The sequence below is a fragment of the Sprattus sprattus genome (assembly GCF_963457725.1).
Source record: "Sprattus sprattus genome assembly, chromosome: 18".
NCBI lineage: Eukaryota > Metazoa > Chordata > Actinopteri > Clupeiformes > Clupeidae > Sprattus > Sprattus sprattus.
In genome coordinates, this window is record NC_137916.1 from 21,378,011 (window position 1) to 21,403,458 (window position 25,448).

At 40.5% G+C, this 25,448-nt stretch overlaps 1 protein-coding gene across 1 annotated transcript in view; it reads left to right on the plus strand.

Annotated features, from left to right (window-relative positions):
• The window catches only part of LOC308379166 (interferon-induced very large GTPase 1-like), a gene marked incomplete at both ends in the record, with an annotated part of 45,339 nt that extends 30,046 nt beyond the window's left edge, over positions 1-15,293 (plus strand). The window contains one exon of the mRNA XM_080856222.1: positions 10,473-15,293. Coding sequence (XP_080712348.1) covers positions 10,473-15,293 — 4,821 coding nt within the window. The remainder of the gene's footprint in view (positions 1-10,472) is intronic.
• Between the last annotated feature and the right edge of the window lie 10,155 nt (positions 15,294-25,448).

Sequence of the window (25,448 nt, forward strand, 5' to 3'; positions counted from 1 at the left end):
AAATATATACAGTATATATTGTATTGTATTGTGTGGTGCTTTTCTCAAATCTCAATTATTTGTAGTTGATGCAGACACCCTCACAACTTTACTCAATCAGAAGTCTCGGATGCGTTGATCTCACAGATTTTATTGAAAAGTTTCAATAGGAGATGCCCCAAGGATGAATCTCACTGTATGAATGGTGCGTTTGCCTTTTTGTAAAGTTACCTGGTAACTCCCACCTCTCTTTTGTTTGGTTGACCACTCCGGGCCAATTAGATGTGGGCATTTTTTAAGACGCGCGGGGCCAGATTAACCCCTTTTCAAAATGTAACGGCTCTGTCAAGCTTAAAAGGCACCGGGTGCCTAAAAGAGCCCGGGTGACGTAATGTTGACTTTCGAACGCCTCTTGAGTGCCAGTTGCTATGCCAACGTTAGCATTACGTAACCTGGTCACCACGTAGCCCGGCCATTTATTAGTCAGAGAGTCTCAAGAGTCGTTCGAAAGCCATCAGCTACTTTTTAGTCGCTTAATATTGTGCCTTAACGGACACTACGCACCCGGACACTTTTTAGCAGAGGAGGTTCTTCCATTGAGGAAACGGAGGAAGAACCTCCCCAAACTTTTTGAGAAATGTATTTTTGTAATTGAACTGACTAAACTCCTTTAAAAATGCAGTTTGATATCAGTATTTAATACTATGCATATTATAATTTGTTTCCCTGAGTTAAAATAACATTAGCACCCCCTATCGTAACAAGAAATTACTGCACGGAGGACGTCCTCCCTTTGGCTCCCATTGAGATCAATGTAATCTGTCTCTGATACCGGCGGTTCTTGGGGCTCATTCACTTACATTGCCCAGGGGAGGAAAGACCTCCCTAGCGTCTGAGTCTGCGCCAACATCGCTTAACCAATAAACAACGGATTTGGCGTTGGAGGGAGGGGATTAGACATTAATACCATTCTCTGCAGAAGGATATCGATAACACGTCACCCTTAAAGATTGTTGTAGAAAGATGGCAAATAAAGAGGATGTGCAATGGAAAACGAAGATATTGTTCATGTTTTATTGAACAAACCGTTTCATTCATTGAGCTACAGAGAGAAGGTTAGTATCAAAACAACAGGGAAACCTGTTCCAAAAATCCAAGTCACTAAACCCAATGGTAAAACCGCTGCCGTTAATGCTTACTGGTATGCAAAATACTTATAGCTCACTGGTACCATAAAAAAACAATCGGCTGTACTGTTTTGTTTTTAAATCGTTCATACGCCTATTGTTAGTCTGACTGTTCACGTTCAGCTGACATTCTGAATGGAAATTGTTAATGAATGTTTCAGATCGCGATGTGTTTCGTATCTATTCTAATTAGCCTACACATTGACCAACATTCTGAAACATCCATTAACATACACATTTGCCACAAACAATGTTAGGTTAACAGCCCATGTTAATAGTTCTGAAATAATGTTCTCTTACTTGTTGCCTTTGTAACTCGTTGTTTAATATTGTGGAAAGGATGTTAGTGAATGATTCAGAGCATTTTAAATGGCATCACTTTTGGTCTTGTGTCTTTATTTTCTTAAAACAATTGCAGCTGAAAATAAAATTAGTCAAATAATAACCAATAGCTTTAGTAATTGAGGGGGAAAATAGGCCAAATGGTAGGCCCAACATTTAGAATGTAGTTTTTAAAATCAAGAGTAGGCCTGATTTGACTAATTGGCTTTGCATCATTTCCTTCTGGCCTTGTCTAGTCCAAGGACATGCTGCCCACCAGCTTTTTAAGTACAATGGTGCCACACTGGTGGCTTTGTATCAATTGTATCCCTGCCTGCTATTTTGTAGTACTGTAGTCCACAAAAACACCCTGAAACAACTTGTATCTCGCATACTTATGCCACCAACGGAATTAGCAGGCCAATGGCAACCAGGCGCACAGTCCTTCCTCCCTCACTTTAAAAACCACCAGCCGCTACTGCTTTTTAGCTATCAGTCAGAGAGTCTCAAGAGTTGTTCGAAAGCCATCAGGTACTTTTTAGTAGATTCCAAAAAGTGCCCGCGTGACGTATTGACGTTGGCATAGCAACTGTCACTCAAGAGTCGTTCGAAAGTCAACATTACATCGACCGGGCTCTTTTAGGCACCCGGTGCCTTTTAAGCTTGACAGCTCTTCTTGGAGTCCTGTTAAACAAACCAATTCATATCTCATGAGTTAATCCTTGTCAATCACATACAAAAATATTCCTAAAAATAGTATTTGAAGTGTTTATGTTTTCACATTTACACACAACCTTACATCCCTTTTTAAGGATGGTGACGCCAGAGAAAATGAGGAAAAGCTGAAGGACCAAAAAGATGAAAACACATCTCAACCAAATGCAAATGATGATTGTCTTGACCAAAACACACAAACAGATCCAGGTTCTGGGTCCAGCAAAACAGGTATGTAGTGTTTGGTCCTTCTCTTATGTTTGGTAGTGCAGGCAGTGGTTATTTAAATGGTTGTTAAAATAATATTGTTACACGTCTAGTGCTACTATATATTCTCTAAACATTAATAGAATATATTTAATACAGCAATATTAATTTTGTTGGGTAGATAGCAATCTTCAATTATATTTGCCCCGGCACTTGCAGACACAATCAGTCCTATTAGGGGTGTAAAAAATAACCGATACGTATCGATATCCGTTTTCAGCGTGTAAGATACGACTACATCGATGCCGTCGGTCCCGTATCCGTTTTAAAAATGTCATCAACCGGTCTTTGCCCGATTTAAAAGTTATGAATTGGTTCACAAGCGTTTGTCCCTCCGTTTAAAAAAAAAAATAAAACACTCGCTGGCCTGTTGCATTTTTATCTCAGTCAGAACAATGACAGCTTGTCATTGGCCAAAGCCAGCATAGCATAAACCAATCAGGCTGTATTCTCACTATTAACGCCTGAGAGAACCTGGAGAGAATGACAGATTACAACTCTCAACAATGCTGTGCTAGCTACACTATTCATTTTCAATGGCCGATGCTATGCTAGCTACTTCAGCCAAGGAAGGTTCATCCTCGGATTTAAATAATTATAAAATAATAAATAGGAGAATATTTGTATCATTAACAATTATGTTTAACATTTATAGTCATGATTCCGAGACCGAGCCATCATGATGTCCTAACATTTAATATAAGCACTGTATGAACAGTGCAAATGGCAGTGCAGACATCCCAAGTATCCCGGAAGTTCCGGGAGTCTCCCACATATTGATAACGACACCCTGATGCCCGCAAATTACTTAAAATCTCTCGGAATCAAGAGAGAGCGAGCAAGACCGCGCACACGAGACAGACTCTGCTCCAAACCGCATTAGCATCTGTGTAGCGCGCGCACGACAGAGAGGGAGAGGGACCTAATTTTCAGTGAGGGCGGGCTTTTATCTCCTCTCCCGAACCGAATTAATCAGTTCAGTGTATCTAGGAACAGGGGCACCATGGCACAGGGAGAGTGCCCCCTAAAAAGAAAAGATAAGACAATTTACAACAGACTATACAAAGGTGTACCCCTGTCTTATAAAAGTAAATCACAATGTCTTGCACACTGAACTTTCTGTGATTTCAGCATTGCCCATGGTGGGTTAAATTACTGTAATAGACATGTTGAAGTTTCATTTCATGTGCATATTATTCATGCCAGCTAGTTGCCAGGGCTACATGAAAACAACAAGCTCCTTAGACTTGTTTAAAGTTGCAATGGAATACAAATAAAAGCAGTTTACATAAATAGGAAAGTATTAGCAGCATATAATAAATAGTAAAAGTAATCTACATATTTAAACATAATAAACAAAGAATTGCATAGGACTATAGCCTATAGAATGATATTATGCTTTTAGGGACCACAACAGAAATATGTAGGCCTAGGGGGGGAATACCTTCCTGAAATTATTTTTTTGCAGGTTGGAATGTCTGTTTTCAATAATTGAACGGCATCGAATCGCATCGCATCGAATCGTATCGTATCGTACTGAATCGTTTTTTTATCAACATGCATATTTTCTTGTTTCGTATCGTGCCCATGTATCGAGATACGAATCAAATCGTTTTTGTCATGAGAGATTTACACCCCTAAGTCCTATACATTCTTACAGCATTCGTACAGAATCAACTGACACTTGCAAAGATTCATTTTAATGTAGTAAATGCCTTTTGTTAATAACTCTATTTATGGTTTGTTTGAAAAAGGAAATAATATCTGTCATAATCTATTTACTTTGCCTAAGATGCAGTTAATGTATATGACTGATTCGATTTGAATATTAAAGAAACACATTGCCGATTTTCTGCAGAACTTAATGATCAAAACTTTTAAACAATAGGTTTTAGGGTGGAGGAGTTTAATTATTTATCCAAAGCAACTTGCTAAACTATATATATTTTTCAATACAAGACACTACTTCTCTTCTCTGCCCCTCTAACTAGTTGTGCAAGCTGTATATGACAAACTAACTTAATAAAAAAAATATTCTACATGAAAAACATGATCATAATTCGCCTCAAAGAAAATGTTTTGTAATTAATCAGTAATTGTAATTAATTTGTGATTTATAAGTAATCATTGAGTACAGAAATATAATGCTACTTCTAGTTTGCAGGCCAGAAGACTGTTCTCTGCTTTTTTCAGATCAGGTAAATTGTTCTTTGAGATTGGCCCTGTTTGGAAGCTCTGCAGCTGTGAAGACTGGATGTGGGAGCCTTTTACCAGAGTTTAGTGGGCAGCCTGGTTTAACACAACTTGCTCCAACAGAATGTAAGGTTGCAGGCCATGACGTGACTGTGATTAACATGCTTGGGTTGCATGAAGAGGAATATTCTCAGGAGTCAATGGATGAGTACATGGGTCAGACTCTAGCTGAAGGTGGAATCAATGCCTTCCTTTACATTTTACCGCCGCATCGGCTTACCGATGGAGACAAGATAGCAGTCGAGTGGCTTCAAAAAGTGTTTGGAACTTCATCTCTGCACTTTTTGATCATCGTTTTCACCTATGAAAATGAAGGGGACTGTGATTCTGTCATAGATGACCTGAAAAGAAATACTGTTCTTGAGCAACTGGTTGGGAAGAGTGGAGGGAGGTATTGCACATCCAACAAGAATTTGAACAACCAAGCGGAAATGAGAGATCTTTTGGAGAAGATAGACCGCATGAGTCTTGAAAAAGAAACTTGCTACACTGCAGAGAGCTTTTCTGAACAGCTGAAGATAAGACAAACGATGTCTAAGAATGAACACAAGCAGATGCAACATGAACACAGAGGTGATTCAGGCAAGTGTAATATCAAGTCTGTCATTTTAATGATCAGGAGAAGCATACAAACTTTTGAAGTTTTGAGATTGAGACCAGATCAAACACTGCTGATATTTCAAACATACCATTGCATACAGGTGCTCGTGCAGAAGCTGTTGACCAGAAAGGTTCTACAGAGACCGAGGTATTTTACATTGCATAAAAGAACTGGCCAATAACACTGTGTCATATAGCCTATATAAAAAACCCACCCTGTACATGTAACCTGTCACTATCTCGGTCTTTTCAACCATTTGCATTCGGGACCAAAGTTTTCAAAAACCTTTCCTGACCTTCAAAAATAGAAAATAGAGCCCTTCACCCCTTGAAAATCCACCCCTCATGTGGGGTGAAAAGGGGCCCTTGTTTGAATTTCCATGCCAGTCCCAAGTGATGGGATTTCTTTTCTTTTCTTAGTTTGCTATTGTGTTTGCAATGAGTTGCACACTCGTGATATATTATCAGCTTTTTGAGGTAATAGCATTGCAGAGCCAGCCATTCTTGTCTTTACCCCTTTACAACAACAAAAATGTCAAAACTGCAGAAAGGATACATTGTCCACCTGTAATCACATTTGAAAAGCCCCATTTGAATAACACCTGTTCTTCAAAATGTATCAATCCCAGTGAAGTTGTTATACTGATGTTTCAGGGAGAACATGAATGTCAAAACTCTGACGAGAATTTGGAGGAAAGGACTGAGATCCAAGATACAAGCAATGAGCAGCTGAAGATGAGACGGTCAACTGGTGAAAATCAAGATACCAAACAGGAACACCATAGTGATTTAGGCAAGCATAGAAGTTTTAATGATTAGTTGTGTTTTAATGATTAGTCCAGTGTTTCCAACTAACATTCAGATTCTTAGACAAACACTTCTGTAACAATTAAATTCAATAATTTCTTTCTCACACTAACTACTTATCTTAAACCAAACAGGGGGGTCTAAAGAAGAAGGCATCTGCTTCAAAAGTTCTGAGGACATTGAGGTATCTGTTATACAAAACGTTCTACAGGTCTAGGATTTAATGTTTTCAAGTGAATGTTTGTAACCTGTTTAGTTTTATACAATTTAATTTAAAATCCCATATTTAGTACAATGAGATCTTAATTCAGTTGTTGGCCAGTGTGTCAGTCCAAGCAAATAATACCCAAAATACTGTAATTTTCAGACTATTAACTGCAGTTTATACATTGAATTTGCAAAAATGTCTGTAGCCTTAAGGTTCATTCTTCAGTGTGTCCTATACACGGGACGCATTTTCCCCCACCTGGTAGTTAGTGACACAGTAACTCTGCCAGATAAAGTATGAATTAAACTCTCTCTCTTCCTCTTCCTCATACATAAAACAACCTTGGATAGATAATACATTTTCATTCACACTCAGTTACATTCAGTCTACCATAATGATAAAGTAAGGGGTGTTGTGTATCCATCCCTTGAAAATCCACCATGTGGGGTGAAAAGGGGCCCTTGTTTGAATTTCCATGCCAGTCCCAAGTGATGGGATTTCCTTTCTTTTCTTAGTTTGCTATTGTGTTTGCAATGAGTTGCACACTCGTGATATATTATCAGCTTTTTGAGGTAATAGCATTGCAGAGCCAGCCATTCTTGTCTTTACCCCTTTACAACAACAAAAATGTCAAAACTGCAGAAAGGATACATTGTCCACCTGTAATCACATTTGAAAAGCCCCATTTGAATAACACCTGTTCTTCAAAATGTATCAATCCCAGTGAAGTTGTTATACTGATGTTTCAGGGAGAACATGAATGTCAAAACTCTGACGAGAATTTGGAGGAAAGGACTGAGATCCAAGATACAAGCAATGAGCAGCTGAAGATGAGACGGTCAACTGGTGAAAATCAAGATACCAAACAGGAACACCATAGTGATTTAGGCAAGCATAGAAGTTTTAATGATTAGTTGTGTTTTAATGATTAGTCCAGTGTTTCCAACTAACATTCAGATTCTTAGACAAACACTTCTGTAACAATTAAATTCAATAATTTCTTTCTCACACTAACTACTTATCTTAAACCAAACAGGGGGGTCTAAAGAAGAAGGCATCTGCTTCAAAAGTTCTGAGGACATTGAGGTATCTGTTATACAAAACGTTCTACAGGTCTAGGATTTAATGTTTTCAAGTGAATGTTTGTAGCCTGTTTAGTTTTATACAATTTAATTTAAAATCCCATATTTAGTACAATGAGATCTTAATTCAGTTGTTGGCCAGTGTGTCAGTCCAAGCAAATAATACCCAACATACTGTAATTTTCAGACTATTAACTGCAGTTTATACATTGAATTTGCAAAAATGTCTGTAGCCTTAAGGTTCATTCTTCAGTGTGTCCTATACACGGGACGCATTTTCCCCCACCTGGTAGTTAGTGACACAGTAACTCTGCCAGATAAAGTATGAATTAAACTCTCTCTCTTCCTCTTCCTCATACATAAAACAACCTTGGATAGATAATACATTTTCATTCACACTCAGTTACATTCAGTCTACCATAATGATAAAGTAAGGGGTGTTGTGTATCCATCCCTTGAAAATCCACCATGTGGGGTGAAAAGGGGCCCTTGTTTGAATTTCCATGCCAGTCCCAAGTGATGGGATTTCCTTTCTTTTCTTAGTTTGCTATTGTGTTTGCAATGAGTTGTGCTCACTTGTGATATAGTAACGTCTTTTTGAGGTAACAGCATTGCAGAGCCAGCCATTTTTGTCTTTACCCCTTTACAACAACAAAAATGTCAAAACTGCAGAAAGGATATATTGTCCACCTGTACTCAAATCTGAAAAGCCCAATATGAATTACACCTGTTCTTCAAAATGTATCAATCCCAGTGAGTTTGCTATACTGATGTTTCAGGGAGAACATGAGTGTCAAAACTCTGTTGAGAACCTTGAGAAAACGACTGAGATCCGACCAACAAGCAATGAGCAGCTGAAGATGAGACAGTCAACTGGTGAAAATCAAGACACCAAACAGGAGCACCATAGTGATTCAGGCAAGCATAGAAGTTTTAATGATAAGTTGTGTTAGTCCAGTGTTTCCAATTAACATTCAGATTCTTAGTCAAACACTTCTGTAACAATAAAATTAAATAATTTCTTTGTCACACTAACTACTTATCTTAAACCAAACAGGGGGGACTAAAGAAGAAGGCGAATGCTACAAAAGTTCTGAGGACATTGAGGTATCTGTTATCATACAAAACATTCCAGAGGTCTAGGATTTAAGGTTTTAAAGTGAATGCTTGTAACCTGTTTAGCTTGATACAATTTAGTTTAATATCCCATACTTAGTACAATGAGATCTTAATTAAGTTGTTGGCAAGTGTGTCAGTCAAAGCTAATGTTACCCATAAGGTTATATTCAGCCTTAAAGGGATAGTTCGGTTTTTAAGACATGAATCTGTATGGCTTCCCCGTCACCAGTGTCATGCAATCATGCATCACTTACCCCCGACAGCGTCCTGTGAGCAGAGTTCTCATCCAGTTTTGGTCAAACCGAAAGTAGTCCGGCAGGTTTGCTAGACCCAGCAAAATAAAAAGTTTCTCTTCCCAAAAGTGTGATATATTTGACAGAGTGATATATTTGCATCCCAAAAACATTGTAGTGGAAAAAGTCACACCTCGTTATCACTTGGCCCTATTTTCAATACGCTCGATAATGCAATCTCACAGCTAGAGTCTACCTGTTTGATTCGCGAAAGTTGATTCGCGAAAGTTTGATTCACCAAAGTTTACGTCCATCACAGGAAAACGATGAAAACTGAGACAACATTTGATAAAATTGACATAAAGCATCGTTTTCCTGTGATGGACGTTTCTCTCAGGCAACTTTGGTGAATCAAACTTTCGCAAATCAACTTTCAATAATCAAACAGGTAGACTCTAGCTGTGAGGTTGCATTATCGAGCGTACTGAAAATAGGGCCAAGTAATAACGAGGTGTGACTTTTTCCACTACCATGTTTTTGGGATGCAAATATATCACTCTTTTGAACTCATAATGTTTTGGGAAAGAGAAACTTTTTATTTTGCTGGGTCTAGCAAACCTGCCGGACTACTTTCGGTTTGACCAAAACTGGACGAGAACTCTGCTCACAGGACGCTGTCGGGGGTAAGTGATGCATGATTGCATGACACTGGTGACGGGGAAGCCATACAGATTCATGTCTTAAAAACCGAACTATCCCTTTAAGGTTAATTCTTCAGTGTGTCCAATACACTGGACGCATTTTTCCCCACCTGGTAGTTAGTGACGCACACAGTAACTCTGCCAGATAAAGTATGAATGGATCTCTCTTCCTCTTCCTCATACGTAAAACAACCTTGGATAGATAATACATTTTCATTCACATTCAGTCACATTTAGTCTTCTATAATGATAAAGTAAGGGGAGTTGTGTAGTCCTCCCAGAGTATATTTAACTGGGTGCTATGGAGGGAAACCTCCGCAAGAGGTGTGCGAGGTCTCATGCCAGTTAACCTGACTATAAACTATCCTTGAACTCTAGCTTTGAGAACTATCTAAACACTTTGTAGTTGCTATTTTTTGTAACATGAACTCCTTTTAATATGAAGTGAATATGAACTTGTGTTAATATGAAGATGCACAGGCAGAGGGTTTCTACCATCATAGCTTTTTAACTATCCTAGATATCTCTAGCTCAGGGAACCATCTTCGCATGTGATGAACTCATGTCAACATGTGTGAATCTGAACTCGAGAATATTAATTAGTTAATATGAGGCTGCACAGGCACCCTGAGGGTTTCTATGTATAAATTGAGGAGACTATAATATCAGCAAGATAACTGGCGATGGCTTCATGGAAATGGAACTTTTCCATTTAAATCATTTGAGGTTATTGAAAAGTTTCCTTAGCTAGCAACAAGATATCTATAGCAACCAGGTAAAACAGGTTGCGGGTTAAATGGCTTAAAAAAATCCTGATAGAAATACATCAACAAAGTCCCGCCCTCGCCCTTCTCGAAAAGATACATTTTATGGTTTCAATTCCCACTTCAAGCATGAAAGAAGATTTTCACTGTGAATAAAGGATAACATAAAGTGACATAAAGGATACATATAGTCCCATGTGTGGCTCAATTGTAATTGGGTTTTTACTGATGTTACAGAAAGAAGAACACAGTTGGGAAACAGCTGAGGATCCATCCAAGAAAAAGGAAGAGCCCAGAAGAACAAACAATCAACAGGAATTAAATGAACTGTTCAACAGATTGAATCTCACAGGCAGAGATAATGACAAACTGTCAACTTCGGATGTTCTTAAAATAGACGTACGCTCATATCAGCCACAGGGTCCAAAGGTAGAGGGAGAAATAGCAAACACTTTTCTTAATCTGCTTTTTATGACAGACTACAGGGCTAGGTATATTCCCATCAAAGAAGAATATTATGAATTGAGTCTGAAAAATGTTGAACATAGACCAAATGAAGATGTGGATGTCTTTGATACTCTCTTTAACGAAGAAGATATGGTCAATGAAGATATAAAAAAGAAATCTCAGATTCATCCAATGGACGTTCAGATGGCAGTGTTTCACTCTGCTGACCCGTTCCTCAGACAGTCCCTACTGACCAAACTCTCAATGTGTCAGTATGCTCTGCCTCTGCTAGTGCCAAACCCTTTTACCATAGAGATTGAATTCCCTCTGTGGGCGTTCCGTCAAGTCTGGAAAAGCTGGAAATCAACTGATGCTTCAGGCACGGTGACCACCCATAATGAGCCCATGTTTGAAGTTGAAACACCAATGGTTTCTGTTTTCAGGCTTGGAACTGTGTCCACATCCAAGTCTCAGCTCATAAACTCTCTCATCAATGAAAAACACAACACATTCTTCCACAGGAACTGCCCAGGCAGTAGCAGAACCCGCCTGCTGATGGACGGTGTAGTGGAGATTGCCTGGTACTGTCCGTCTGGTAAGGACACGGATCACTTTCCTGAATGCGTTGCCATCTGTAACCTCCATGGTGATGGAAAGGCCTTTAAGATACAACAAACGATTTTATCAGAAATGGCTTCAGTTAATGTGGTTTTCTTACCCAGGCTTAGTAAGACTGACACAAGTATGGCAATTGTGAAAGAGCTCTTTAGCTCCCCTACACCTCTGATTTATCTTCTCACTGAGGAAGACTCCCTGCTGCAGGAAATGGGCAAAGGGAAATTCAAAATGGGATTAAGAGACAGGAATCAGTCAGATATAGTTCAAGACTTGAAAAAGGCAATTAATGAGGGTTTGTCTCTGAGAAGGCTTGTAAATCTTGGAAAATGTAGGCTTGAAAATCTGAACAAGCAGTCTGAAATCAAAGTGGATGAGAATGATGATGATTGCAGAAAGGGTAAAGAAGTTGCGTTGCAGATTAAGCATTTGCTAGAGGGAAAGTCAGCAGTCAAGGAAATGTTCCTGCCGTGTCAAGGAAAACTGTGGCATGACTGGTGCCAGAAAAACAAAAACCTTTTTCGCCTGCATGGAAACCTGGAGGGTCAAAAGAGTCGGATAAAACAGGAAATGTTATCATTACGATGCAAGCAACAAGAGGCTGGCTGCAGCAACTTCATGAAGTTGTTTTTGGACACAGTGGACTCACTCCCATCCCTCAGTAGGATGTATTTTTTTAAATGGACCAGCATTCTCATGGACAGCTGCACATCCGATGAACTAGTGAAACTCCATCATGAATATAATGATAAATGGTCAAAAGTTTTGGTTCTCAAGAAGAAACAAGACAATTCAAACCAGCTGGAGAAAGAACAGACAGAGCTGGAGAACATATCTCACCAATTAAATGCAGCAACCTTTGGCCTGGAACACATCCTGCGAGAGATGGGGCAGATATATGAAGCTGCTATGTCAGTGAGGAATGGTGGAGGAGATCAGTCAAAGCTCCCGGCAATGGCAGCAGAACTCATGATATCAGGGCAACCACTGGAGCTGATGGATGGTGATGCTGGTCATGTTCCATTGATTTGGATTGGTGCTGTGTTGGATGAAGTCATAAAGAAGATTGGAGACAAGAGAATTTTTGTCTTGTCCATTCTGGGCATTCAGAGCTCTGGAAAATCCACAATGCTGAATGCGATGTTTGGACTCCAGTTTGCTGTAAGCGCTGGACGGTGTACCAGAGGGGCATTCATGCAGCTCATTAGTGTGACAGAGGAGATCAAGGCACAGTTTGACTACATTCTTGTGGTTGACACTGAAGGACTACGAGGCCTAGAGCTTGCTGGGATGGCAACTATCCACAATGACAATGAATTGGCCACATTTGTCATAGGCCTAGGACACATGACCCTAATCAATATATTTGGGGAGAATCCTGCTGAAATGCAAGACATCCTTCAAATTGTTGTGCAGGCTTTCCTACGGATGAAAGAAGTGAATCTGTCTCCCAGTTGTGTATTTGTACATCAGAATGTTGGGGACATCACTGCAGGAGAAAAAAACATGGAGGGTAAGAGACGTCTGCAAGACAAACTAGATAAGATGACCAAGTTAGCAGCCAAAGAAGAGGACTGTCATGCGAAGTGTTTTAGTGACATCATTGATTTTGACATACAGAAAGATGTGAAATATTTTGCTCAACTCTGGGAGGGCAGTCCACCCATGGCCCCTCCAAATCCATGCTACAGTGAAAGTGTTCAAGATCTGAAGAAAACTATTCTCAGCAAAGCCTTAGAATCAACAGGTATGACGCTCTCTGATTTTAAAACAACCATCTCTGATCTGTGGAATGCCTTGTTGAATGAGAACTTTGTTTTCAGCTTCAAAAACACATTGGAGATTGCCATTTACAAGACGCTGGAGACAAAATATTGCAATTGGACCTGGAGCCTCAGAAAAGCAATGCTACTCATTGAAAACAAACTGCACAACAGAATTGACAATGGCAACCTAAACACCATACAGGAAAGCTTACTTTTGACAGAGATGAGTCTCACATATGAGGAGGTTGAGAAAACAATGGCACAATATTTTGATGAACACACAGAGAAGGATATGCTGGTACAGTGGAGAGGAAAGTTTGAAACCAAAATCTGTGATGTTCATAGTGACCTTGTGAAAGAGACACAGAAAAAGTTGAATGACCTTATTCAGCAAAAGGAGAGCCGGAAGAAGGTGGATGAAATGAAGGCACGCTACGAAAAAAGTCTCATCGAAAAAAGCCAAGTGCTTGCCTTGAGTCTTAAACATCAGCACAAAAGCGAAAAAGATCTTAAGAAAGAATTTGATGACATGTGGGAAGGCTGGCTCCGGGAAATCCCAACAGGTTCATCTCCAGTGAAAGTCTGCAACATTTGGGAGGATGTTATGAGTATGCTGAGTGAGGGCTATGAGAGAAAGGCTTTTGATGATCGGTTGAAACAGGCTAACTATAAAACCATTACCTATAGGAGTGAATATTCTAAGTATGTAATGCTCGGAGTGCCTGAATGTCAAGAGTCGGAACAAGCAAAAAAAGGACCTGTGGTATCTCGCTGGAAAAAACTGAAAGGTTACTTCAAGACAGATAGTTTGACAGCTGACGAACACGAATCTATAAAACGCCTAACTCAAAACATCCATGAACAAGTTGGAAAAATCATTGAAAATTGCTCAATTCTGACAATGGGCTACAATAAGACATACTTTCAAGAGATAGCAGATTCAGTCAGGAACAGTGTGAGTGGCTATGAGAAAGATATGGCGCAGGGGGGTTTTGCCTTCAAAAAGATGTTCACAGAAGATCTTTTACTGTTTGAGTGTGGTGTTGCAAGCAAAGCATTTTTGGAACTTCATAAACAATTCCAAAAGGATAATGATGTCTTAATCTACCTGAACAATCAGAGAGACCAGTATTACACCGTCTTTATGGGTTTTTGTCAAGGGGCACAATCGCATGTAGTGCTTGGAGACTTCATATGCAGCAAACTGGAGCTGTCCATCAAGCAGGCTGTGTATGACCAAATTGCTATTGATTTAGCAGCTGAAATGGTGTCTGATTACCCTGCATTCAATGGGAACAGGCAGAAGCTGGAAAGACACATTCTCCTCTCATTAGCAGAGGAGGAGAATTTTGGCAACTTCATGAAATATATTCAGAATCCAAAGGAACACTTCAAGAGTTTCATAACAGAGCAGGTTAAGAAGTATATGGCAACAGTAACAAGCCCCAAACTTCTTAAAATAATTCAAGGAAACGTAAAACACAAGACCCAATGTGCAAGGAATGCAGCACAAACCGCAACCGAGGAAGTCCAGAAAAATCCTGAAGATGCCAACATGTGGCTGAGTAATTTTTCTGATGAACTAAAAGACGAGCTGAAATTTGCCGACAAGTCCTGTTTTGATGCCTTTAAGATCACTGATGTTGATTTTCTTGATAAGGTAGTTTGTAATGGTTTAGACAAAATTGTGCCCAAACTCATTGAAAGTTTTAGCAAACTGTCTCTCCTTCAAATTGAGCAGTTTCGGACAACACCTGACGAAATTTTAATTGACCATTTCTGTAAGTGTTGCTGGGTCCAATGTCCTTTCTGTAAAGCAATCTGTACCAACAGCATGGAAAATCATCCCAATGATCACAGTGCCCCTTTCCATCGCACAAATGGATTGAATGGATGGAGTTACAGAGGTACAACAAACCTATGTGTACATTTCTGCACAACTGCTGTGGCAAGTGATGGTCATTTTCGCATTGACGGTAAAAGAATTCCTTACATTGACGGTAAAAGAATTCCTTACAAAGAATATAGAACGGCTGGGTCAGAATATGTCAACTGGTCCATCACTCCTGACAACTCTGAACTATCTTATTGGAAGTGGTTCATGTGGCGATTTAAAGATGACTTGGAAGAATACTACGGAAAAACATTCGAAGGAGAGGGAGAAATTCCTAAGGAGTGGCACAACCACACGAAAGAGCAGGCCAAGGCGAGTTTAGATTTATACATTTGATAAAATTATAAATGATGAAATACCGGTCTCCAACGACCTTCAAACTAACAAAACAGTTTTCATAAGAGTTGGCTTACTTTTCAAATTCAGTGGAACTCCAGAGAACTTGGTAAATCTGCTATTAATATTCATTGTAAAACTGGTAAGAAATGGAATTACCTTCAAACCATATTAAAGTTGGAAAAATGTTCTCTACAACAAATACGTTTCAAAAGTGATTGTTAGAAGATTATTGAATTTGCTTTGTCTAAGTAGATAAGTTTCATCCATTCTTTATTTCTTGCTTTTGTTCATAAAACATATTATTGCATGTTTAATAATTCCTTCTGAATATAGGGTAGTTTGAATGAGAACTTGGTTCTCAGTGAGGTTCCCTTTGTAAATAAAGCAATTTCTGATTGATATGATTTTTCAACTGCATATCTTAAATGCTCATTCATCGAACGGTTGAAGATGTTCTTCTTCCATCAACAGGCAACAATTTTCTTGTGATTATTATTAGCCATCTTAAATAATGAACTGCTAGTCTTTTTCACTCTGGAAATGTCTTTTCTCTAATGCAACATGAATACAATGTGATTGACTTACTTGATTTGAAAATCTTCTTATTAACTATGGTTGAGTATAGATTTATTTGCAAGAACCGTGTCAGACTAGTTATCCTTTAGTTGAGGCCAACATCTCTGTCACATAGCAGTGATCCAGTGTACACAATCAAATCTGTATAGCTGACAACAAAAGCTTGTCTCTGTTAACTGTGGATGGAAATGTCTTTTCTCTAATGCAAATTGAATAAAATGTGATTGACTTACTTGATTTGAAAATCTTCTTATTAACTGTGGTTGAGTATAAATCTATTTGCAAGAACCGTGTCAGACTAGTTATCCTTTAGTTGAGGCCAACATCTCTGTCACATAGCAGTGATCCGGTGTACACAATCAAATCTGAATAGCTGACAACAAAAGCTAGTCTCTCTAAACTGTTGATGAATGTAAAGACGTGTAGAGCTGAGAGTATAGCTCTTTTTTATGCACAAAAGAAAGACATACAAAAACAAATTCTTGCTCCAATGGGAAGGCTACTATAGACTACTGTAGAGGGAGACTATTCCTTGAAACCTCCTGAGCACCAGCCACTGAGCATGAGCAGAGTCGAGTATTTGTGCACAGTAAGGTAGTGGTAAGCAGGTCACAATATTCAGGGGTCATAAGAGTTTAAAAAAAGGTTTTAATGGAACAATCCTGGATGGATGTGGACATCATGAAAGACGTAATGTGTAATCCTGCTCCTTGTCCCTTATTATAAATCAGTATTAAACTAGACGTAACGCAAAGCATTACAAAATATGACCGCCGAACTGTTCAGTAGGTTTTGGCACAGAATGAGTCATGGTTGTCAGTGTGTTTGTGTGTTTTTATGTGTTTTGTGTGTGTAAATTGGATTGTGTTTCATTTTTATGTATTAAAGGAAATATTTGTGATAGATTTTGATGATTTGGTTATGTAATGTTTTGTGTACATGCGTACATATGTCTACCGCGTGTGTATGTGTGCATACGAATGTCTACTGTGTATGTGTGTGTATCTGTTGCAGTTTTGACCATGCAATATGGTGCAGTTTTGATGGCAGCCAGAGATACCTGCAATTACATCACCTTATGTTTGCTCTTTCATTTTTAACTAGGTTGCGCTATACATAAAATGAGTGGTTATGGGATGGGTTGACATGGCCCCTTAAGACAAACATACAAAAAACATGTGGCCCTCCTAAGCCCTACAGTTCTCGGGATATTCAAAGAAAACTGTGTCAGGCCACCTACAGGTCAGTTGGTGTACAGTCACATAAAGAAAAAAAAATATTGTATGGCCCCCCATGGACAAAATTGCTCGAAACTTGGCATGCATTCAGAGGGTCTCATAATGATCCACCACTTTCAATTCCGTGCACTTTCGACAATATATGCATAAGTTATAAGTGACTGGAGTTGTGAAGAGTGCATAGTTTGAGGGTCACGCCCACACCCTTCAAACTTTGTAAAAGACTTTCAAAACTTTTATTTCCCCATTGCTGAAGAGTAACCTGACCAAGTTTGAAGGCATTACCATTAAATCTGAAGGAGGAGTTCAATCACATGCAAGGTGTGGAAACAAAGTGAAGATTCCAACCACCAACAGGGGGCGCTGTAGGTGATATCAGTCAGGCATATGAACGCGTTCGGGCCGGATCCAGCGTCCACCCTAAGACATTGTCTCTGGATCAAACAATGTACGCAACAGTTATAAGAGACTTTGGGCCTGATTTACTAACATGCGACCGCTGCTTAATCTGCGGTCGCACATTTAGCACAGTGTTTTTGCGCATTTTCCGTGGTATTTATCAAACCACATCCCGCTGGGCACTGTGTGCTTACTCCGCCCTTTAAAGGGCCTGATTTACTAACATTGATTTGCGACCGCAGCTTAATCTGCGCCGTTGCCAGGCGCACATTAATGCACAGTGTTTCCCCGCATTTTCCGTGATATTTATCAAGCCAGATCCACGCTGGGCAATCATTATTTAGCGCACCTGCAAGTTACTGCCACCATGGAGATTCGAGGAAGAAAAAACTAAGGTTCAGCGAAGAGGATATAGATATATTGGTTCACGTTTGCTCAATCACTGAACCTGATTCAATGGGTTATAGCCTATTGTTGTTTTGCCCGCCATCACCTACAGCGAGATGTTTAAAAGAACACGATTATAAATAATATGCTATTGGTGGCATTAATGCATAAACTGTCTATTATAACAATATAGATGTGTACATGGCGAGATTAATACGTTCTACAAGGGACATAGGTTCACTACAATATATCCCCACTGAAACAAATACATTTACCAAGTAGCCAGGCATCTCCAAAATCACCGTTGCTCAATCATGGATAGATGGCACTATTCCGGAAGATAAAACTGTCATGGACAGACCACTACCACGTAAGTAATGGTCATGTTGGCATCACATATGACCTGGACATTCATTGAATATGTGTGCTTTCTGTTTCGTTAAACGTGTTCGTGGATTGAAGGTGGGAATGTTTTCATGTGGGTGCGATGAATGGCTCCAATTACGTTCGGAAAGTTTAATTTCAGCTATCGTAGTGGGGAAATGTATATTGACCAGTGCGCCGTAGCAATGCGTTGAGTACCTGGGTGAATATTTGGCTGAGTGAAGGCTGAGATATACCAACTGCTGATGCTATAACTGTTTGAAATGATCCGATGCCAATATTTGCAATGTTGTCCGGAGTTTACCAACTGATTGAATGGAATGTGATCTCCGGTTAAAGGGTTCGATGTCGTCTCTGATCTGGTTCAGTAATTGAAGTATTGCGTGGCTGGTTAACCTGTACCGTCTAATGATTTGTGGTTCGCTTAACTGAAAATGTGTTATACGAGTTGAAAAAAGTATTTCTGTGCGCTGTTTCTGTCTTCTTTCTTCGCCTTGCTCTTATAACTGCTGCCATATCAACGTTTTCAGACTCAATGGAAATGCGCTTCCTGGTTAAGACGTGCTTTTATGAGGCGGAGAATTAGCCCGCAAATCAGAGACGTGCGCTTGCCAGGCAGTTTAGTAAATACCACGCAATACATCATTAGGCGCACTCCTCCCATTAAAGTGCGCTTCACGCCTACGTTACCACCCACGTTTCCGTGCCATCCCACCTGTTGGCAGGTACACACCCTCAAAGCGTTAATATGCGACTCTACTCAAATGCGCCCCCTTAGTAAATACCGTTTTATGTTTACGACCGCTATTTTACGCCAGAAATGGGCGCAATCCTGTTAGTAAATCAGGCCCTTTGTGTTTTGTGGCAAGCACAAACAAGTTGGCTTTGATAGTCTGCCACGCTCACACCTTCCGCCTAATGAGAAAATCCAATATAACGTTTAGTCGCCCATGGCTGAAGAGTAGCCGGACCACATTTCAAGGCGTTACCATTAAATCTGTCAGAGGAGTTTGATCAGATGCCAGGTGTGCAAACGCCGTCAAAACGCATCTTCCACTCAAAATGGCCGACTTCCTGTGGACCTGCCACCATGGCGTGAAGAGACTTTTTGGTGCGTCCAAGCATGATGAAGACGTGTACCGAATTCCGTCAAGCTTCGCCAAATAACCCCAATGCGCAGGTTTTTTTGCAATGTTCTAGGGGGCGCTACAGAGCCATTTTGCTCCATCCATGGACAAAAACTCTACCGAAGATGGACGGTTACAGGCTTGATGTACTTTTGAGCACTTTGACATATATTCGATTAAAACACCTCATTTTTGCTTTTTAATTTTAACTAGGTGGCGCTATACATCTAATGACTGGTTATGGTATGGGTTGACATGGCCCCTTGACACAAACATACCAGAACAATTTGGCCCTCCAAGGCCCTACGGTTTTCGGGATATTCGAAGAAAACTGTGTCGCGCCACCTACAGGCCAGTTGGTGTATAATCATATAAATCAATTTATTGCATGCCCCCCCGTGAACGGAATTCCACGAAACTTAACGTGCAGTCAGAAGGTGTCATAATGATCCCACACCTCCGATTTTGTGCAGTTCTGACCTTGTCAACTTACAATTAAAATATTTTACAACACTCCATTTTTGCTTTTTCATTTGTAACTAGGTGGCGCTATACATGAAATAAGTGGTAGTGGAATGGTTGACGTGGCCTCTTAACCCTTTAAGCGCCACGGTCGAGTTTTCTCGACAAGATGCGGCGCCGACTAAAAAGCCCGATTTTGTCAAATAGGGTGTCAAATTTCGTTCAAACTCCCCTCCACTAGTTCGCAGACATGTCATACTTTATCCCCAACTCAGAATGACGTCAGCTTTCTATACAAAATATTCACATGGAATCAGTGCAAGCAATAGCGGAGCTACAGAGCGCTAGTCATCTCTAGGGATGCACCGATCCGATATTTGTATTGGTATCGGTGCCGATATTGACGACATTTCTAGATCGGGTATCGGTGACAACTAAAAAAAAAAAATGTTTATGTACAGGTAGTGTATTATGAGTGCACGTTGCTATTAGTAGCGATTAGCATGCTAAGCGGAGATTTATTTATGTCCTGATGTTGATTCGCTGTAATAAAGATGGGTTCATCCTGTTAAGATTTCGACTGGATGAGCTATGAATGAGATTCATGTTGCCTTGTGTAATGTCCACAATTATATGTATCGAGTAATATTAGTTGTGTATTTGTTATCGTGTAGCATTAACTCATGTTAAAGTAATTCAGTGCAGTGCTAATTAGTCCCCATTCTCATTGCAGACACACACATATGTAGGATCACCTGCATCGTCATGTAATGGAAATTGATGAATGCACATTAAAGGGATATAAAAAATACTGCTTTGGTAATCGTGGGTCTTTTAACAGACTAGAACCAGCAAATACATTAACAGGTCACCATGCTGAGCCTCTACAATGTAACTTAAAAGTTGACGCCAACAGACATATGATTGCTAACTAATATGAACACTAGCGCTAGTTAGAACGTACATTATTTGTGATTATTTTTAGCCTATGTTATGAATTGATAGTGATGACTAGACATGATGTTAAGTAGCAAATGAGCAAAAAATGCACCAAGATCTCATGTCATGCACTCCTCACTTCTCCCTCTCGCACGTGTGGTCACACACACACAGTTACCATAGTTTCGCGCTGTTTTTTATATCGGTATCAGATCGGTATCGGCCGATACTAAACCTCAGATATCGGTATCGGAGGTGAAAAAAGCGGATCGGTGCATCCCTAGTCATCTCGAGCTAGCTTGTTCTTCTGACGACAGTGTGCCTCTCCGCAATTGTGGCGACCATAACGTGGTTTTGTCTAATGACACTGGGTATGTCAGAAGAGGCAGAAGCGTTCACAGGAGAGTGAGGGGGCAACGTACAGGCAGGGTGGGGAGTAGCTATGTGAATGAGGGTAGTCCGAGTTTTGCTAATTCTCTCCACTCGGCGCGTGTGCTAGGCAGATCTGGACGTGCTACTCGCAGCAGAGGCGGTGTGACACGTGGTAGAGGAGGCAATGCCATGCATAGGCAAGATGATGGAATTGGGAATGCTGGCTTTGAGTACTTGGCTAATGAGGAGGAGTATCAAAGTTGGATAATGCCCTTCAGTGTTTCCCCTACAATGATATTAGGGTGGCGGCCCGCCCCCCCAACGGCCCCGCCCGCCCCCCCTGGAAGGTCAAGTAAAAAAAAAAAAAAAAAAAAAAAATTTTTTTTTTTTATAAATATAGCGCCAGATCACAAAATAAGTCATTTAAGGTTACCTTTACCATAAAACATGTAAAATTATACTTATTGACTGCTGTCATTCAAAGAAACACATTAACATCATAATTAATTTAAGTGTTTGTGTCCGTGTCCGCCGCCGCGGCGCGTCCACCGCCGCGGCGCGTCCGCCGCCGCGGTGCATCGCGCCGCGCCCCTGCCGCCGTCCCCCTCCCCCCCCCCCTAAGTTGTAAACCTAGGGGAAACACTACCCTTTGATCAGCCTATTGGATATCTGGGGGGAAGACAAATCAATGCTAATTCTTCGCCCTTAGATTTTCTATCTCTCTTTCTCACTGATGAATTCTGGAAATTACTAGTGATAGAGACAAATAGGTACGCCCATCAATTTCTTGCCTCCCACCAACTCAAGCCACACTCCAGATTCCTTCAATGGTGTGACATAAATGTCAGCGAAATGAAAGCATTCTTTTCGCTGCATTTGAGCATGGGTCTGGTAGAGAAGGCAGAGTTGGAGGACTACTGAGCAGAATATTGGCCAACAGCAACGCCTGGGTTTGGCAAGGTCATGTCCAGGAATACATTTGAGCTGATTCTGTCTTTCCTTCATTTCACCAATAATGAGGAGTGTACTGACAGGGGTCAGCCAGGTTATGACAGGCTTTTCAAGATCCGCCCCATCATTAATTTGGTCATCCCCCGGTTTTCAGCAGTGTACGGTCCATCAAAGCAGCTGTCACTGGATGAAATGACCATTGCATTCAAAGGGAAATCAACCCTAAAAATGTACAACCCCAACAAGCCAGACAAATATGGCTACAAAGTCTAAGTAGGCCTGAAGCCAATGAATTCAGTGCCACACACCTTATTGTCCGTGAGCTGATGACACCGTGCACAGGCAAAGGGCATGAGGTGTACATGGACAGCTATTACACCTCACCAGCAATAGCAGATGAGCTGGCAAGCAGTGACACTGGTTTGTGTGGGACTGTCAGCAGTAAGAGGAGGGGGATGCCAAAGGGCCTAACCCGTGAACAGCTACCACTGAGCAAGGGAGACAATCCAGTGTTCATGAGGAAGGGGAAAATGCTAGCTTGTGCGTGGCATGATACCAAGCGCCTCACAATGCTGTCTACACTCCATGGCAACACATGTGTCAGAAAGCGCATCAGGACCAAAAACACTGATACTGGTTATAGGGAAATAAATAGGCCTGTGTGTGTTGATGACTACAATTCGTTCATGGGGGGTGTCGACACAGCAGACCAGAGGATGAAGACCTACCTCTTTCCCCATAGGTCCACGAAATGGTACACCAGAATTTTTAACAACATTCTGAGTGTAAGCATGGTGAACGCACACATTATTTACTGCCGCTGCACTGCTGCTCCTCACAAGCCCCTGAAAGTCTTTGTGCAGGATGTCATCTCTGCTTTACTGGAAGGCTACTCCAGGAAAGAGAGCAACAAAGGCCGAAAGTCGGCCTCATTGGGAGACCTACCACAGAGACTCACTGAGCGCCACTTTATCTGCCAGGCTGATGGTTACCCAGATTGTGTTGTTTGTTCTGATCGGAGCCGCCCTAAAGGCCGCCGTCAGACAAAATACATGTGTAGGCAGTGTGGAGTGGGTCTTTGTGTTGTGCCTTGCAATGAGAGGTACCACACTATGAAACACTACAGGAGATGTCACCTGGATGGATAGGGATTCATTATCTCTACAGCAAAAGGCCTGTAACGTAAATTCGTCCCCCTGTCCCCCCCGCCATTTATTAGTAATGATTTACTGTTTATTTCCCTAACCATTTAGTAGTGTACAATATGTGTTCTTTTTTGTGCACATATCCGTTTGATGTGTGTGTCTTTGTCAACTCTAAAAAAAAACAAAAAAAAAACAACAAAAACAACAAAAAGAAAAAAATACTATTGTCTGTTGTCGTTGTCTTGTCTTGTCATCTCACTCATGATCTGTGCCTTGCTGTGGCGAGTGAGCTTTAAACCAAACAGATCTTGTCTACATGTGTTTGTGTATCATATGAATACTATGTGCCCCATGCATGGAATCAGAGTGCCTACTGTATGTAGTAAATAGAAAATCTGTGCAGCAAAGGGCCAGCCTACCGCTACATGCATTCGGTTTGTTTCTGCCATTTATTAGTAATGATTTACACAGTTTGTTTACAACTTACTATTTATCTGGGCATTCACTATTGTGTAATATAGTATACAGAAGGTGAGGGAAATTTTTTGGGGAAAGAAGTTCTGCATTTTGTCATTCAAACATGGGACTTTTCATGAAAATGCTAAAATCCAAGATGGCCGCCGCCATATGACGTCATAATATGGTAATTAGATGGGGATATTTAATCCCCACATATACTTTGGGTCACCTTAACATTTCTCTAATTTACCGAAAGTCTCTATCTCTTATACATTTTAAGATACAGCCTTTTGAAAATAAAATGTCAAAATCGACCGTTTTAGGAAAAAACCTCTGGCGCCTAAAGGGTTAAGACCAACATACAAAAAGATGTGGTCCTCCTAAACCCTACGGTTTTCGACTTACCGTAAATACTCAAATAGTGGCCGGGGCTTGTATTTACTTAGGCTGCACAGCGCACCGGCCTTTATTTAGGGCAGGCTTGTATTAGGGGCAGGTCTTTATTTCTTACTTATCTTCTGTTATAGAATTGTATTATTTAAATAATGGGCATAATTGCAGTAGGCGAATATAATTCATTGCATATGCGTTCAACACTTCCTGCACTTCGGGTAGTGCTTTAGGTCGGGGTGTGTCAACGTAAAAAATAAACATCGGAGTTATGGTCTCCACTGTCAGTCACGGAGGAAAATATTTCCAAAGCCTTGAATTTAATAATTTTTCTAGACACTCTATTATGCTTATCGCGGACTGAAAACATATATTCAACCAGCTGGTTTGATATTCAGCCTTTCTTTCTTTCTACCTCCACCTGCTAGTCGTAGCCTATCGCATTCGTCTCGGGTCCATGTCGAACTTCTTTGCTGCTTTTTCTCCCGAATGTTCTTCAGCAATCAGCATACACCATCTCTTTGAATTTAATATCAAAGTTACGTAAGTCTACTACTGCTTTATGATCCCTTCTGGAAAAAGTAACCTAGCCAACTAAAACGTTACAGATAAACAACAGTAGGCTATACGATACGTGCATTTAGGCTAAACATTCGCCTATAGTCCTACGTGAGGAAATGTCTTTTTTTATTGCAAACAGCCCATGAGATTAGCCAACAATATAATATAATATAATATTAAACATGAGGAGAACATGTATTTGTGAAATGCATTCAATTAAATTGTGATGCCTACTTTGAGCCGACGGACTGATGCTGGTAGACTACAGTAATATACCGGTAGGCAGGCGCGGTTTTTGCGCCTTAGGCCCCATCCAACTGTAGGAGCCCCCTCTGACCGGGGCTGCAAATTTTCCATAGGCCTACCGCTGGTAATTGGGGCCCTTTGGACAGTAATTCACAGATAAATGGTAATTTTCATAAATAGTGAATTTTGTATGTTTAAATTGGAAACAAGAACAACACAATACATTACAAAGAAATACAGATTCCATGCACACCCTCTCTTTCGCGTTAAAATGGAATATTCCATCCATGCATGCCATGTGCGCTAGACGAGTTCCAAAACATTTGCTACATTCGCTACGGCGCACTCAGAACGCATTGTGATTGAGTAGTGCCGCGCACATAATATGCACATAATATCCGCAGTGGGTGCCTCCGCGAACGCGCTCCTTGTGAATGACGGAAGCGAGGTGAAATTAAGTGAAGTGGTTTTGACTCGTGAGCAAAGCCGTGTGAACTTTTCGAATTGGCAACAACA